Source organism: Mya arenaria, chromosome 6 (genome assembly GCF_026914265.1).
Source record: "Mya arenaria isolate MELC-2E11 chromosome 6, ASM2691426v1".
Classification (NCBI taxonomy): Eukaryota; Metazoa; Mollusca; class Bivalvia; order Myida; family Myidae; genus Mya; species Mya arenaria.
In genome coordinates, this window is record NC_069127.1 from 41,882,938 (window position 1) to 41,901,316 (window position 18,379).

At 37.1% G+C, this 18,379-nt stretch overlaps 2 protein-coding genes across 2 annotated transcripts in view; both read left to right on the plus strand.

Moving 5' to 3' along the window:
* Positions 1–306: 306 nt before the first annotated feature.
* On the plus strand, positions 307–11,940 carry LOC128237804 (neuroligin-4, Y-linked-like). Its single transcript, XM_052953389.1, has 9 exons — positions 307–337; positions 741–818; positions 2,627–2,861; positions 3,448–4,449; positions 7,343–7,570; positions 10,919–11,044; positions 11,197–11,253; positions 11,463–11,537; positions 11,880–11,940. The coding sequence occupies exons 1-9, from the start codon at positions 307–309 to the stop codon at positions 11,938–11,940; spliced, it is 1,893 nt and encodes a 630-aa protein (XP_052809349.1).
* Positions 11,941–14,463: 2,523 nt separating this feature from the next.
* Positions 14,464–18,379, plus strand: part of LOC128238346 (E3 ubiquitin-protein ligase listerin-like) — a 34,633-nt gene continuing 30,717 nt past the window's right edge. The window contains exon 1 of the mRNA XM_052954178.1: positions 14,464–14,599. Coding sequence (XP_052810138.1) covers positions 14,546–14,599 — 54 coding nt within the window. The 5' untranslated portion in view covers positions 14,464–14,545. The remainder of the gene's footprint in view (positions 14,600–18,379) is intronic.

Genomic DNA, 18,379 nt, shown 5'->3' on the forward strand with positions numbered 1-18,379 from the left:
GTTTGACATTCTTGTAGGCTCACTGGCAATTTGAACATGCGCAATGATAAGGGATTAATATATTCACGTACCTATATATCATGGCGTTTAGGTTCGTGAAAATTTGTATTACTTTAATTGGTAAAAGAAACTACATTTATATGAAGAACTTTACCGGAATTTGGTCGACGACCACTGTCATTTTTGGGACAATGAATTCCATGGCAACCAGACCTGTCATGAAAATCCACCAAGTATACCAACATAGCCGGAAAATCTTCTTCGCAATCCCGGATAGGGATATTGATCTAGAAAATAAAGAGGAAAATGTGTTCAGTCGAAGTATCTCGTGATGAAAGTGAGAACGTGTTGCAAAAGTGCTTGTGTTGTAAATGCTATCTCGCAGAACGTTTGCGAACTCTGGAATCAGGGATGAGAGGAAAAAGGCCCTATGTGTATATTGGGTTAAAAATATAAGAAGCATATCAAAAGATATCAGCATCTGTCAAGGATAGTTTAAAAATAATAGCTGCACTATCACAGAGTATCAGTATTTACTTCTTTTTTTTCTGTCTCAGAATCGGCTGATTTTGGCATCAATGCATTCAATTCAGTCATATAAGATAACTCACTAAAGAACAGATCTCAATTGTGAAGAGTGCAGCTTTATTGAATAAATGTGTACAGATTTTTAGTAACAATGTCTTCAAGATGACGTCTATGAGAGAGATCATGTAATGTGTTTTCTGTATATTTTTCAGAAGTCCTGTACTCACCGTTTCAGCATCGTATTGCCAGCTATGTCAAGAGTTTACCCATAAACACAGAAAGAAATCCAGGTAAGTTTTAATGATGTCATATTTTCACTTACGCTATGACAAATTTAACGTATGGCTGCCCTTAAGCAAAGTCCAAGAACATCTTACTTATCTTAATAATAAGATGAAATGTTAACATATTTTATAAAGAATTTAATAAAAAAACATCTTTCGTTTTCTTGAATGCTCATTAATGGCACAGAAATAAAACGAATAGAAGAATATTTTAGAATAAGTCAAACATGCAAAGAAAAATAAGTGAACATGAATATTTCAAACGCCTTGGGGGTAATTTAATCGATTTCTTTAATTAAAATTTAATATTAAGATACTAGAAATATGCCTGTGGTTATGTCACGTGACTTCGAATAGCACTTTTATTAAATGCTTTTTTATCAGTGTCACATCTATTTGACAACATTAACGCATCTATACATTCATAATTCATTGGTAAAATATTGAGGGATGATAAGGCGAATCAGCTTCCGTAATATGGTTTTAATGCCAATAAAAGGAGCGAGAGATAAATACAGTCACGCATAGCTAATATGTACAGATAATTATTCGTATTGTTTGAAAGGGGGTTGTAACATTGTAGGCATAACCGTTTCTTGTCGATATGTAAAAAAACATGTATATAATATTAATTGTAAATACACAAGTTAGACTGAAAATAGCCCATACACCCCTACCCTTTACCGCATACCACATTCACAGCCTATGATTTTGGCTCCTCTGGCATGGGCGAGCGTCCAAATAAGTTTGCACTCCTTAACACAGTAACTATTTGGGGATACAGTGGTCGGAGACCTGTAGAATACATCAGCAAGCACGATGTAATGCTAGAATTAGCCAAAATGTCGTTAATGGCCTATATCATTTCGGTCCCTCATGGAAAAAATCCAAGTTTTACTCCCTATAACGTCAATTCCTTGCACCATCCCATGATTAAAACACATGTTCAGTTGTAATTACTGGGTTTTTGATGGTTTCTCTGGTAGCATTTTCTCATTATGCTACATGCGAGTATATCATGTGAACGTTAACTTTATAAAGGCATATTTTATACATTAACAATGTACATGTTTGTATTTATAGTAGTCTACGTATACTACGTAATTAATTTATTAACTTGTATAGGTTATATCATCTTGATAACAAATAATTACAATAATTACAAGATATGTCATACACATACTATTTTACAAAAACACCGTTGCAAATGTTCAAAATATGACGTAATATTAGTAACATTCGCGTTTGTCATACCGTAAAGGTGATTCAAGCTTAGAAACAAGTTATTTACGTACTTATTTCTCACATGTTGTGAGTCCCGCTCCACCCTTAGGGGGCTGATTGCCAATTACCTCCTAATTGATCTGTTCACGACTTGTCATCATCCATTTACATGCGTATCTTGTATATCTTAAATCAGTACCCTCAACATCATTTAGATACAACGTTCAAAATATTATCAAACATGGTATTGACTTTAACATTTGTAACTTTCTTTGTTTTATTGTGCTTAAATATGAGGTTTTTACATGGAATAACTTACAATACTTACACGGACGTAGGAACTATCATTGGTTCTATAAATGAACTTACATTCAAAGGACAAAGTTTAAAGTATATAAAGTACCTTGGAATACCATATTCTGAAACTTCCAGTAGTGAAACAAGGTTTTTGAAATTAAAGCTACGGGAGAGGTTTGTGCGGCCGTACAATGCATCCGAATTCAAACCATCGTGCGTACAAAATGGATACAAAAATCTGAAATATTTAACGAGCGAAGACTGCCTCTTTCTCAACATTTATGCTCCCATAGAGAGCACCATAAATCCAAAAAGGAAATTTCCTGTTGTTATTTATTTCCACGGCGGGAGTTTCAAAACGGGGGCTTCCAACGTCGTTTCACCAGAGATACTGGCCGTTGCTGGTGACCTAATATTCGTAACGGTAAACTACCGATTGGGAATACTTGGGTTTTTAAACAGCGATAATGAGTATGCGAGAGGAAACTATGGACTGTGGGACCAACAGCTAGCAATCCGATGGATCAGGTCAGTTGTTAAGTTAGTTTAAACTGTAGTTAATGAGTTTCACGGATTAGAAAACAACCTACATTATTTTGATAATTAAGAAGAGGCTTATTCGCTACGCTCTCTCCTGCCATTCTTATTAATTTAGATCTTACTTCGTGTCATCTAACTATTACGTAAGGAAAATGTTATTATAACTTACGCGAAGTTACTCGCGAAGGCCCAAATTTGCCCAAGAGTACCGCATGTATTGTTTTGAGTGGGTAGACCGGGGAAACCAGAAAAAACACTGGTCCGGTTTGGTGACCACAAACTGAACTCGCACGATTTAGTTAGAAGCGAGTGCGAGTTTATTTTCGAGATTTTTTATTGCATTTCAGTAAATTCCTACCTCAAAACGAGTTTCTTGTTTAAAAAGTTATGTTTTTCTTCCGCATTGTTTAAATATTCCAATGCAAAACGAAAGAAAGGCATGAATACTTAAAAAGCTAGAAGGCTTAATTTATTATTATCTTAGTCAATAGCTCATCTTGTTCGTGTGAATAAAACCCACCAATCCAAACGTAGTATTTTTTTTATTTTTATAAAAATGACATTTTCATTGCAGATACAACATAGCATCTTTCGGAGGAGACGTTAAAAAGATCACGCTGATGGGTCATGAGGCGGGTGCGGCAAGCGCCATGTTTCAAGCCCTATATCCGGGCAACCGCGGACTCTTTCAAAGGGTCATTGCTATGAGTGGTTCCGCCACAAGTCCATGGGCTCTTCATGGTCCAAATGTCAGGGAAATCGCGAAGGAATTGGGGTGCTTTGATGATGCGCGCAATTTTACATTTAGTGATCAACCATTAGTTGAATGTATCAAGGACAAAAAGGTGACGGAAATATTACAAGTTCAGGAGAAATTTTCAAACATCGGACCAACAACTGACGGTGACTTCCTGGTAGACCATCCTTTGAGAATTATAAAAACGGGGAAGGACAATATCACTTTGAATGACTCGTTTAGTTTCTTTCGTTCCCTAGATGTTAGTATCGGTGTAACTGAAAGCGATGGGAGTCAGTCCTTGCTGGAATTGCTTGCCGAGGAATTTGGCGAATCGGGTTGGAATTTCGGATCCATAAAAGCTGATGAATTTGAACACATAATAATTCCTGATATTTTAAAGATCGTGTACAAAAATCACGAACTTTTTATAAACAGGTCAATAGATAACTTCACCAGAAGCAACCTCAAGTACTCAGTCATGTTCCAATACACGAACTGGACCGACCCTGAGAACGTACGCAATGTTCAAAACAATCTAGTCAGACTGGCAACAGACGCCAACTTTGTTATACCAGTGGTAACAATGGCGGACGCCCACTCCTACACGAACTATAACTCATCCACTTATGTGTACGAGTTCTCGTTCCTGCCCTCATACCTCCGTGCGGATCAGACGAGGGTGTATGGTGCGGCGCATGGCTCGGAGCTACTTCCGATATTCGGATACCAGAAGTCCATGATAGAGTTGACCGGCGTGAAGGAGGAAGAGCTCACGGCCACTGACTACGAGTTGTCGGAGAATATGATGATTTGGATATCGAACTTCGCAGCAACGGGGTAGGTTATTCAGTAACTTAGCAAACGTGTATATAGCAATATGGTAAGATTTTTAACAACTCCATGCACATCTCATTGAACCAGCCTTGTAATAGTTTTCCGTCGTGAAAACGGCAAATTTATTATTCAGATAAAATGTTGTAGTTTTTTTGTTTCAATTTCATAACATTCAAGTTTGATCGAAAACAGTTATAAAACAAACAATATAAAACTATTAAACGTAAAGAACTTTTTATTCAACAAAATGTAAAGTTACCCGATATACCTTTTAAAGGCAATATGTTATTTTTACCAAAACACCTTTTAAAAACAACATGTTAAGTTATAAAATATACCTTTCATAAAAGGACATGGTAGGGTACCCGATATACCTTTTATACAAGGACATGGTAGGGTACCCGATATACCTTTTATACAAGGACATGGTAGGGTACCCGATATACCTTTTATACAAGGACATGGTAGGGTACCCGATATACCTTTTATACAAGGACATGGTAGGTTACCCGATATACCTTTTATACAAGGACATGGCAGGGTACCCGATATACCTTTTATACAAGGACATGGTAGGGTACCCGATATACCTTTTATACAAGGACATGGTAGGGTACCCGATATACCTTTTATACAAGGACATGGTAGGGTACCCGATATACCTTTTATACAAGGACATGGTAGGGTACCCGATATACCTTTTATACAAGGACATGGTAGGGTACCCGATATACCTTTTATACAAGGGCATGGTAGGGTACCCGATATACCTTTTATACAAGGACATGGTAGGGTACCCGATATACCTTTTATACAAGGACATGGTAGGGTACCCGATATACCTTTTATACAAGGACATGGCAGGGTACCCGATATACCTTTTATACAAGGGCATGGTAGGGTACCCGATATACCTTTTATACAAGGACATGGCAGGGTACCCGATATACCTTTTATACAAGGGCATGGTAGGGTACCCGATATACCTTTTATACAAGGACATGGCAGGGTACCCGATATACCTTTTATACAAGGACATGGTAGGGTACCCGATATACCTTTTATACAAGGACATGGTAGGGTACCCGATATACCTTTTATACAAGGACATGGTAGGTTACCCGATATACCTTTTATACAAGGGCATGGTAGGGTACCCGATATACCTTTTATAAAAGGACTTGGTAGGTTACCCAATATACCTTTTATACAAGGACATGGTAGGGTACCCGATATACCTTTTATAAAAGGACATGGTAGGGTACCCGATATACCTTTTATACAAGGACATGGTAGGGTACCCGATATACCTTTTATACAAGGACATGGTAGGGTACCCGATATACCTTTTATACAAGGACATGGTAGGGTACCCGATATACCTTTTATACAAGGGCATGGTAGGGTACCCGATATACCTTTTATACAAGGACATGGTAGGTTACCCGATATACCTTTTATAAAAGGACATGGTAGGTTACCCAATATACCTTTTATACAAGGACATGGTAGGGTACCCGATATACCTTTTATACAAGGACATGGTAGGGTACCCGATATACCTTTTATACAAGGACATGGTAGGTTACCCGATATACCTTTTATAAAAGGACATGGTAGGTTACCCAATATACCTTTTATACAAGGACATGGTAGGTTACCCGATATACCTTTTATAAAAGGACATGGTAGGTTACCCGATATACCTTTTATACAAGGACTTGGTAGGTTACCCGATATACCTTTTATACAAGGACATGGTAGGGTACCCGATATACCTTTTATACAAGGACATGGTAGGGTACCCGATATACCTTTTATACAAGGACATGGTAGGGTACCCGATATACCTTTTATACAACGACTTGGTAGGTTACCCAATATACCTTTTATACAACGACTTGGTAGGTTACCCAATATACCTTTTATACAACGACTTGGTAGGTTGTACCAAATATTGCTAAAATATTTAAGATTCTTAAGAGTAAGGTAATTAAGTATAACAGCTAAATTGAAATTGCTACGGGATCTACTTGCAGCGTAGTAAAATGTAAATATTTCTGATATTGTAAGCCGCCCTTATTCATCCAAGGTTGATTTCGATGAAAAATGGCCGAGGTGTTCCGAATGTGTCATTTGCTTTGCCATAGCTACTACCAGGTCTGACGAAGGTGCTTAAAAGCTCTTAATATCACATAATATATATTGCGTCTTTCGATAAAAACTGGCATGGTTTTCAATGCAAAAACAGAATGATTGTGCACGCGTTATTTACTCTAAGGTTATTTTCGTTTAACTTGATGGCCATCTTGAATTATGTTATTTGCAATATTTATTGTACCAATACACTATGAAAAGAAATAACTATCGAATGTAAATAACAGTATTTGCCATGTTTGCGACGAAACCTAACGTATTTGTCATTTTTGTTTGTTTTGGCGGCCACTTTGAACGCCATGGTGGCTGAAATATGGTTTGAATTGCATTAGAATTTCATTGGAATGTACTTGTTTATATTTTGATATCATAGGAGTATATAGTTTTGCACAAGAATCAAAGCATTAAAATACATTTTTAAGTAAATTGTCGATCTGGTAAATCTTGGACGCCATAACGAATATAAACCAATCACCATAGAGTCTTACATAAGAATATCTAGGCTACCAAAATATGCAAAAAGTACATATTATATTCTCTGCCATACAAGGCTAGGCTAAAATACCACATTGGACTGCCGAACTAGTCACTGAATACATCAGTATTAGAAACCACAGCATGGCCGAGGCATTCCGATTGTTATATCGCTTTACAAACTACACCATAAACTGTAGTTGATATACTATGTTTATTCTACTGTGTGTACGTTGGTTTCATGTTAGTCGTGCTATACTTTCAGGGACCCTAACAAGCCCATACGCTTCATCTCCTACAAAGACAGGCCTATCCATTGGCCACAATACAGTAACGATCGGCCGTACATGAGGCTTATCAAAAACCTGACGTCAGTGACGTCATTAGGCACGCGCTTTGGGGAACCGGCGACGTCATTTTGGACGACTCTTGTGCCAGTGCTACTTGAAAGTGCGAAAGCAAATAACAATATGAGACCAAAAACAGATGATAAGTTAGTTTTTACGGCCCTAGAAATCAAGAAAGAACAAGTGGAAACAGTTGTTATCACTCTTATTGGAGTATCGTGCGGTCTTCTTACAATAATAATTTTATTACTAGTGTGCTTTTGTAAATATGTGCTGTGAATGTTTTGCTTGTAGAATATGAAATATATATGCCACTCATTTCGCCAGTTTATTCTATCATGCTGTGTTTATTAAACAAGACAGACTTTGTTTCACCACAGAATTCACAAATAAAATTTCACAAAATAATGGAACATGTGATTACTATTTCACAAAGCTTAGGCCAAAAAAAATACCTATGTTTCCGGTGACATAGCGAAAAAAAATACGGTCGGTCGGTCGGGATTTTTTTTTTTACAGTTTCCATATCATGCAATTTCCTGTTGAATCATAACAATTATGTTATATCAGAGCGTTTCATAATTTACAAAAAGTCACAGAAAAACACCTTCGACTGCCGTATTTTCCCGCCAATTTTGCCCATGAAATCTGGTGTTTTTTGTATACAATACTCGTTAATAAGTCGCGATCGGTTTTTAGAAAACAAATCCAGCAATTTCTACAGATCTGTGATAATGTTCTACCCAAACAGTCAATTATCAACTAATTTGTTAATTTGCATGAGGAAAATCGCCGATTTTCTTGTCAACTGTGAGCTCCTTAAACTAGGCCTTCAAGTGGAGGTAGGTTAAAAATAGAACAAGTAAACGCGGATATGGATTTATTTTACTAATCTTATTTTCGTACAATCAAAGTTTCATTCATATCAATAGTGAATTCAAACATTTCGGTCATTGTTATAAGATTCCCAGACGACGATTATTGATTATTATTTTTTCGATCGTATGGTATTTTCTTACCAGCCTAGGCGAAATCTTGGCAATCAAATGGGATCGTACGGTATCCGACTAACCGAATTAAATACAAACCATAGCCACGCGCCTTTGATATTATTACCGCTCGTGCACTGACGTCACAAATAGTACCGTTTGATCTGCAGCCGACACATTCCAACAAATGTGTCGTTAACTTTCGAAGGTTTTTAACTGGATTTCAGTTGATGGGACTTATTTTTGATAAGGCGAAATAAATAACCATTGATAATTGCGGATAAATTAATGTAACGATTAGTGAAATGTGTATTGGAACCTGGCAAGTAGCCTGCATTAGATGGAGCAAAGCTTAATCGTAAGAAGCCTGCATGATATACGCAATGCCTAATCGTAAAAAGAAAGTTTTATTTTGGACATGAATAAATGAGCCGCGTCGCGCGATTTTAGGCCTTCGGACATAATTATTACAAATGAAATAATCATTAATTACAAATGCCAAAAATAATGATTTTTTTCTATGTAAATAAATTTCTTCCAGACTTCTTTCTTTTTTTCATTTTTTTCATTTGTGCATCATTTTCTCGATGATTTATGACCATTGGTTTACCCAAGTTTCCATAGCAACCATGGATTTCGTCCCGACATATTTTGACTGCATTAATAGTATGTGTTTACAACGGCTAAATGTATTAAAAAGGCAAAACTGATTCATTATTTTTATCTTAATTTATGTTCCTTAAAGATTCTGTGATAAGAAAATAATTTACTTATAAGCTTTATTTTATATTGATACGTGAATTTAGTCTGGAGTTCCTTCCCCTAACACTATCGTTATCGTATGAAATATCAGTAAGCAGGGAACCAGACTAACGTGAATTTTGCACGTCATTCGAAAAATGGGCTTTTGTAACGACCTAATGTGAATTACGTCAACTTTAGTATTCAAATTGCGCAATACATGGTCTCACTTCAAAACACGTATCTTACGCAATTGTAGTGATATCATCATGAATTTTTCAGAATTTCTTCCTGAAATATCATTTCATTCAAATACATTTAAACATTGTTATACCAAATATATGTCCGAAGGACCAAAATCGCGCGACGCGGCTCAAGAGACATATTTTGCAGTCTTTAAAATGAAAATATTTAGGATTATAGCTCGCGGTGTTATTTGAGCCGCGTTGTATTCATTGAAAATATAATTAAGTGTGTGTCATGTGCATATAAAAGTCCCCAAACTCACATAGAACCATCGGGCCTACAAGTTTTTTAGGCCTAGCTACGCCCCTGGCATGAGTTTATAGAAGAGGACCACGAAAGCTATAGATCGCCCACCTGTGTAACAGATATTTTCTATATGTATGAAATTTTAAAATTTATTATGTACTATTTTGTGAAACTTAATAAAGAAATGAAAATAACAGGGCAAGTCTAAGTCTAACAAGTCCAGTGGCAAACGACGATATTGTTCTGGGGTGATTGTTTTTCTATCAATCGACATAAAAAATATATTGATATTGTTATCGGTCCAAAAATTAGAAGGTATACAAAAGGTCTGGTCAAGGTCATCAAAGGACAATCTCAAAATTTGTTTGCAATATTATGAATATTTTTTATTTGTAATTGAGAAAGTAATCGTGGTCAGGATGATTCAAGGACAGTAGTGATCCACATTTCGTTGAAGCAGCTTAAAAAACAAGGCGTAAAGGTCAAAGTCGGTGTCATGCAAGGACACTATTAATGATACAGATACCAATCATTCTTAGTAATTTTGTGTAGGTCAGCTGAAAATGATACCATAGATTGTATTCACAATTTGACCAAATGATCTTAATTATGACCCGTCATGACCCATATTCGAACTTGGTCTACATTTTCAAAGACAATAGTTCTGAGCAAGTTGCAAATTCTATTGTGTGCACATATGTAAAAATGTTTACCTAGTGACCTAGTTTTTGACATGGCGTGGTCCAAATGTGACCTAGATTTAATAAATTTCATTACATGTTATTTGACCAACATTGAAAACGCACAGATGAAAATTGTAGCCTCTGGACGGTAAACGAGACAACATGGTTTTAGATGACATATTTGGGTACATCATGGCCTATCAATGATAGTCCGATCTTGAACACACTCGAACTTTACTAATAGTGTATGGTTTCCTGCATGTACAATATTACCGTTTGAATAGAACTGCTTCAGAAATGTGGATGCTATCTAGTGTTGACAAGATAAGTGTTAATGGACGGACGGGTGGACGGACAACCAACCGATCCTCATATCTTAGCTGGACACTACGTTCTAGGGTGAACACTACGTTCTAGGGTGAACACTACGTTCTCGGGTGAACAATACGTTCTCGGGTGAAATCTACGTTCTCGGGTGAACACTCCGTTCTCAGGTGAACACTTCATTATCAGGTGAGCACTACATTCTCAGGTGAACACTACGTTCTCAGTTGAGCACTACATTCTCAGGTGAACACTACGTTCTCAGGAGAACACTATGTCCTCAGTTCAACACTGCCTTCTCAGGTGAACACTACATTCACACTGCCTTCTCAGGTGAACACTACATTATGTCTGGTGAGCACTACGTTCTCAGGGAACACTTCATTATCAGGTGAGCACTACATTCTCAGGTGATCACTACGTTCTCAGTTGAGCACTACATTCTCAGGTGAACACTACGTTCTCAGGAGAACACTATGTCCTCAGTTCAACACTGCCTTCTCAGGTGAACACTACATTCTCAGGTGAACACTACGTTCTCAGGTCAACACTACCTTCTCAGGTGAACACTAGGTTCTCAGGAGAACACTACGTTCTCAGGTGAGCACTACATTCTCTGGTGAGCACTACATTCTCAGGTGAACATTACATTCTCAGGTGAACATTACATTCTCAGGTGAACACTACGATCTCAGGTGAGCACTACCTTCTCAGGTGAACACTACATTCTCAGATGAGCATTACACTCTCAGGTGAGCACTTCGTTTTCAGGAGAACACTACATTCTCATTTGAGCACTACATTCTCAGGTTAACACTACATTCTCAGGTGAGCACTACATTCTCAATGAACACTACATTCTCAAGTGAACACTACATTCTCAGGTGAGCACTACATTCTCAGATGAACACTACTTTCTCAGGTGAACACTACATTCTCAGGTGAACATTACATTCTCAGGTGAACACTACGTTCTCAGGAGAACACTACGATCTCAGGTGAGCACTACATTCTCAGGTGAGCACTACATTCTCAGGTGAACATTACATTCTCAGGTGAACATTACATTCTCAGGTGAACATTACATTCTCAGGTGAACATTACATTCTCAGGTGAACACTACGATCTCAGGTGAGCACTACATTCTCAGATGAGCATTACATTCTCAGGTGAGCACTTCGTTTTCAGGAGAACACTACATTCTCATTTGAGCACTACATTCTCAGGTTAACAATACATTCTCAGGTGAGCACTACATTCTCAAGTGAACACTACATTCTCAAGTGAACACTACATTCTCAGGTGAGCAGTACATTCTCAGATGAAAACTACTTTCTCAGATGAACACTACATTCTCAGGTGAGCACTACATTTTCAGGTGAGCACTACATTCTCAGATGAACACTACTTTCTCAGGTGAGCACAACATTCTCAGGTGAACAGTACGTTCTCAGGTGAACACTACGTTCTCGGGTGGGCATAAAACCGGGTAAAAATTACTTTATGATAGGAATCACACATTTAGCCTTGATTCTTTGGTTGATGAGCGCATGCTAGACTAAGCTTTTTACATTTACCCAAAAGAAACGGCATTAAGGAAACCCCAAAAATATCATTGCGGTATAATACATAAAGAAATTTTAATGTTTTGCAAGTTTAATTGCATATTGGAAATAGCTATTTTATTTCTTATGTTTACTTATGCAAGAGAAAAGTCCTAAGAACCATCTTCGTACACGTGACATCTTCGTTAGTTTCTTATCGGTCTTGGTCTTCGTAGAGTTGTCACCCTCGATGTCAACAGAGTTGTCGCTTTTGGTGCCAATCGTTGTGCCATTTTTGGTTCTGAGCGATTTGCTGCCATTCATAGCCAAAGAGTGGCCACCTCTGCAGCAAAATAACTGGTCGTCTTGGAAACGTATCGATTTCTTGTCCTTCTTTTCGACGGATTTAGTATTTTCATTGACATTCTCGGGTTGTCTGAACTTGATCTTACTCAACTTTCTCCTTTGGGGTTCATGAGTATTCCCATTGAGGTTGATGATAATTTTGTATTTGTCGTCGCCGGCATTTTGTAGGAAGCAGTAGCTATTGGTTATCATATTGACTTGAGGGTTAGAAATCTTCCAGCGAGTTGCAGCAGGTCCACCTATGACGACTACAGGAACCTGATCCCTGGCATGAGAGGCGTGGTCCATGGTCAGCTTATCTAGATACAAAAATAATTTTAGGTTTCCGTTAATTTGTCGGCAGATTTGTATGTTATAAATTGATACAAGGACATTGTTAATCGAATCATAAAATCAGAATAATTTAATTAGCATTAGTACTATTTACTTACCAGTTTTATTTCCGAACAGCTTGTTGCATATGTACGTCTGAAGCTCCAGTGTGCTGGCTACCCCGTGTACTAGGTTTTCAATCATGCGCCGGAGAACGGCCCGGCCTTTGGTGTCCAAGTCTGGGATGAGGGCTCCATCTTGGAACACTGGGAAAGGCTCGGTCTCTTGTTCGGCGGAACCATCTGCAATATAAAGGGTTCAGTAAACTAAGCAAAATGTTTATCTACTAATTGTTTATGATATAAATAAAGTTCATTTTTAGTAAATTACTTCTTCTAATTCACTCGCGTTTTTTTTATTTGGCATTTCACAGATTGTATGTAGTCAGAAGTTCATTATCGAAAACGTAAGTATAAACATATATACATGTATCTCCAAACAATGGCTCAAATAAGCAAACCTTCATTTTCTCTGAGATAGATATCGTTTGCCACAAAATCAGGCTCAGTCTCTGTGCTGATCGCATCTTCAAGATGTTCCTTCACATAAACCACCAGGTTCGCTATCATATTTCGAAGGGTATCACCCCCTCCTTCATTTATATCACGAATCTTCGCCCCATCTCTCAATATATCTTTTTCTATATCCATTTTGATATCTTTTGTTCAATGGCGTGCTGACTACTTTGTCTGAGTTTGGTTTCTGTTAGTAACAACGTCAAAAAATCAAAGAGTGACGTCAAGACGTCGTGACGTTTTCACGTTTGTCCAAGTCCAGTAGCATGTTCATGACCAAAAGAACGTCAATATTTTAAATGGAAATTATGAACTAATTTTGTTATGTAGTTTTATATCAGAGATGGTGAAAAAGGCTTAATTGGAAGAACTTGAACACATTTTGAGTCTCGCTTAGTTATGTTTTGGCAATCTTTTTTTCGTAAAAAATAATTATATATAATACGATTTTACATAAATAATGAACCATACTGTCGAAAACGCAGATCTTTTGATTTCACAACGTGTGCATGTAAACGGCATTGGGCTTTTTATTTTAGACATCAGCCTCGTTAATTCAGGCCAGGGGCCAATAACAAATCCCAGTTAAGGTTAAATGTGTCAGGCTTAAACTTTGGGGATATAAATCACAAAGCTGCATACTCACCTTCACAGGACAGCAGCACAGGAGCTCAGAAACCAGGGATTGGGCCACCGACCAATCAACGATAGGCAACGAAGAACTCCATTTGTATTGGTTTCTCATAGCATTTATCATTTTTCGCTTTTGAAAATAATATGCATCCATTTCGATAACAGTCCTTAGTAGTTGGCCTGTGGTAAATAAACAACTACTTAATATCCACGCCCGATTGCCGATTTAAATATAATTAAATGTTTTGAGAAATGATTTGGTCTTTGGAAATTTATATATTAATAATGAAATGATAGCGAAAGGGGAGGACACTACGCAAAAGAGGTTAGAACACCTACGGTAGTAGCATCGACCGTTTTGTCTCAAAATAAGCTCTTCATTTGGAGGCGAGATTGCCACACGGAAGAAAGAACATGTTGTGAAATCTTTTTCATCAACATATTTTCAGTTCTTATGACACCATGCCGGGATCAAGTAGCAAGAAACAATCCCAGAGAACTAAGGGTAACCTTAGGGTAAGTCTCAATTTCTTTAAACTTCTTGTAGATTTTATTTTTCGCTAAAACGAATGTAATTGGTATAGTATTCGGATAGAAATAGTTTCGAACACTCTTCAATGGCAAATTATTTAATGTTGCACACGCTTTTCAACGATTATGAACATTGAAATCTTAGATCCAAAAGTAAACCTTGGAGAAAAACAGCAGCTGCCCTGGGGCTCGAACAGTAGCATGGCACTCTTAACCAACTGAGCAAACTGGGAAGCTTTTTCTTACCCAAATATCCTACACTCCTCCCACCATTAACATTCCTTGAGGTGAACAGAGGCACTCATGCCACTGACCTGTGCAACAATTAAGGTCAATAATATAGGAAATGTGCCCAGTGAGGGGCTCAAACCCACGACCACTAGAAACTAGCACATTGCTCTAACCAACTGAGGTAACTGAATAAGAACAAATCATCAGAAATTTCTAGTAGTACTACAGTAGAAGTACTGTGCCAGCAGCTATACTATCAAGAGATTATAAGCAACAAGATACTTGCTAAATGTAAAAGTGACGTTGACTTTCAAACATCCAACATTCTGAACAAATAGAATATTAAGACCATATATGATACACCATTAAGTGAAATTGTACAAAACTGATCAGTATTATGAAAACTCTTTTCATGAATAATGTCCACGATTGGAAACACCTGGAAAATAGTGTAATCTGCTACCATAAATTTGAGAGTGCTCTACTAAAGCACACTCCCCAGTTTTCTCTACATAGGAACTGGCCTTACACTGTCTTGAAGCCAAAATAGTGATTTATAGACTGGCTACAGACCGATTAATCTCCCATATTAATATCTGGCACATACTGTAAAATATATGTCAAGCAATGCCTTTCAAGTTTAAATAAATGATATTAATGTCTGCCCTTCAACATAGTATTAAACTTAGTATTCTTACAACTTCGTCTTTTTCTTCAACTAAATATTGTCTGAAAAATACTTGGAAGGAATTCTTGTGCACCTTGTATGCATTACACAAATAGCTCTGAACCCTTGTTTATGTTTTATTTCAAAATTCATCCAGGGTAGTTTTAAAAAAATAATTGACACTGTTTTAGTCATTTATAGATGATAATGTAAAATTGTTCATACTGTGAAATCATAAATATTTGTGGGACTTTAACTTTCGTGGTTTTTGTTTGTTGAAAGTGTGCATAATGCAAAAAACTATAACTCTTGGCAGGGTTGTCATTAAGAGCCGGCCGCCGGCCAAATTGACCGTTTCAATCAAGATTTGCGCCGGCTCAAATCTTGGGGGATTTTTTTTTTTTTTTTTAAATATCGTGACGACGAGGATATTTTTCATATTTTCATTCGTTTTTGTAAGGACTGTACCGGATGTATTGTAACCTAAGAACCGGTATGTAAAGTATCTTCTGATTGGTTGACTAGTTTCGCTTGCCCAATGGAGAACTCGGTAACATAATACGGAACTGCGGCAGATAACAGACGACGATACAAACATGAAAAAAATACAAACATGAAAAAGAGAAAGATTGACGATTTTTTCGCCCGTGTGTCCAGTAAGAACATACTTTACAGTGTTACACTATGTTCAGTTTGGATCCGTGTGGTTTTTTTAACTATTTATGTTGAAAGCGTGCTTTGACTTTGCATGTTCATGATGTTCATATTATTTTCAGTGAACTGTTGAAGTTGATATCGTTCGGTTTTTTAACTATTCGTTGTTCCTGCGATGATATTTTATGAAAGTCAGCAAGGTAAGTACAATTCTTTTGCAACATTTCTCTGCACAGGAGGGTCAGAGTTTCATTAGGATAAATGGAACTCTGGAGCCCCAAACTCTCCTGATTTTTAACTTGTATCCCCCCTCCACTTATAGTCATTGTATAATGTTATATAGCCATAAGAAAAATGCCTCGGCTAGGGGAACCTATGCTCAAATTTTTAATCAAACGGCCTAGGCTAGGGGAACCTATGCTCGAATTTTTAATGAAACTGCCTAGGCTAGGGGAACTTGTGCCATTTTTTTCAGAATGAATTGGCTTTTGTTAGGGTTCAGGTTATTAAGTATAAGGTTTAAATAGATACATTGTTGTGACTGAAACATTGTTGAAAACAGGTGACAACCAAACCAAGACGTATAATATACTAGATATATATTTTCTTTTTGCTTATCTGGCAATAACCATACATTATTTATAATGCCTGCCCTGATGTATTTCAGATGCATCCAGTCATGATGCAGGTAGTGGCGGATCAACACCCACATGCTCATCCGAGATCACAAAGTCTTCCAAGTCAACTGAAGAATCATTGGGTACATAATTTATGTTTTAATCTGCATGCAGACTATTTCTTCTTTCCAATACCTCATCAAAAAATCTGCACGGAAGACATAACTGATTAGGAAGGCGAGTGGGTTGTTTATTTGTGTGGTATCAGGTGCTCCAATAAACAACTATCTCTTTAATAATAAAGTATGTAAAGCAACGGAAATGCATTTGTACTTTATAACACAGGTGGAAGGAACATACCTTTGTGTTTTTTTTCTCTTAAAACTGATATCTTAATAGATCTCTAAATTAAATTCTATGGTAAACCGCTAAGAATATATTGTTATTTTAATTTTATTATGAAATCAGTTTTAAGAGAAAAAAACACAAAGATATGTCCCTTCCACCTGTGCTTTATAAATGCGTTCTAGAATGGCTAAAGCTGCTGGATTGTTTTGTTTTTAAAATAAGCTTTTAATAATATGAAATTTCTTTGTAGTTATGTTGGTTGTTTTGCATATGGTATCGGTTTAAATAGTGATATAAACACTACTTTTAATTAATTTTATAACACGATGGAAATGGAAGAAAACATGAAACACAAATGATAATTACAATATCTATATATTATTTGTATTATGTTTATTTCCTTTTGGAAGTAAGATACCCTTTGAAGCATTTCACTTTCAAGTGCTGCTGCATGAAGAATGCTCTTGCTGTGAGATTATTTGTTACAAAGGAAGCTTCAAGCTTATTGTGTCACTTTCGGTCTACTACCTGGAACAAAAAAATAGTACAGAACATTACTTGTGTCTGTTTTAAGTTATGACATGGTACAATTTAATATTGCCTTAACCATTTCGGACCAAATTTAAAATTGTCGGTTGTAACTGGTTTTGGATCAAATATTTTAACGAAATAAATAACAGAAATAATTAAATAAACTTTGGCTTTTCCAAAACCCTATATAAGGACTAAATTTTGTTGCAAAACAGTGAAGTCCCTGATCAGACGCCGCCTTCTAAGGCGGCGTCTGATCTGGGACTTCACTGTTTTGCAATGTCGATTCAAGTTGCCTATGGCGGTGAAAAGGTTAATGGGTTTAAACTTCTCTTTCAGACAATGTCAAAAGGCAGTCACCTATCACCCAGACAGATGTTGCCAGCAGCACAGAACCAGGTGGTTCTTGTCCTGTCAGAGAGAATGATGCCAAACCAGCTTGTAAACCCTCATGTGGACCTTGGACTGGTGATGAATGTAGAGAAGCCATAGAAAACCTTTTTGACTCCTCCAAAACAATACACAATGTATTCCTGTGCAGTAAGATAGACTGCACTAGTGTAAATTTACATGAGCAGCAGAGACTTAAGCCAAAGAAATTTCAGCACAGTTGGCTGAATAAAGAACACTGGTGGCTTTGCTACATTGAAGGCGAAGGAATGTTCTGCCTTGCTTGTCGTAAACATGATATGAAACACCCACAGAATCTTAAGGAGG

Bases quoted from the DNA above. Each gene is read 5' to 3' on its own strand.
- LOC128237804 (XM_052953389.1), top strand. From the start codon at position 307: ATGTGTTCAGTCGAAGTATCTCGTGATGAAA. The intron at 4,450-7,342 runs GTAGGTTATTCA...CTATACTTTCAG, and splicing joins TCGAACTTCGCAGCAACGGG to GGACCCTAACAAGCCCATAC. The intron at 11,045-11,196 runs GTGAGCACTACA...CTACGTTCTCAG, and splicing joins AGGGAACACTTCATTATCAG to GTCAACACTACCTTCTCAGG.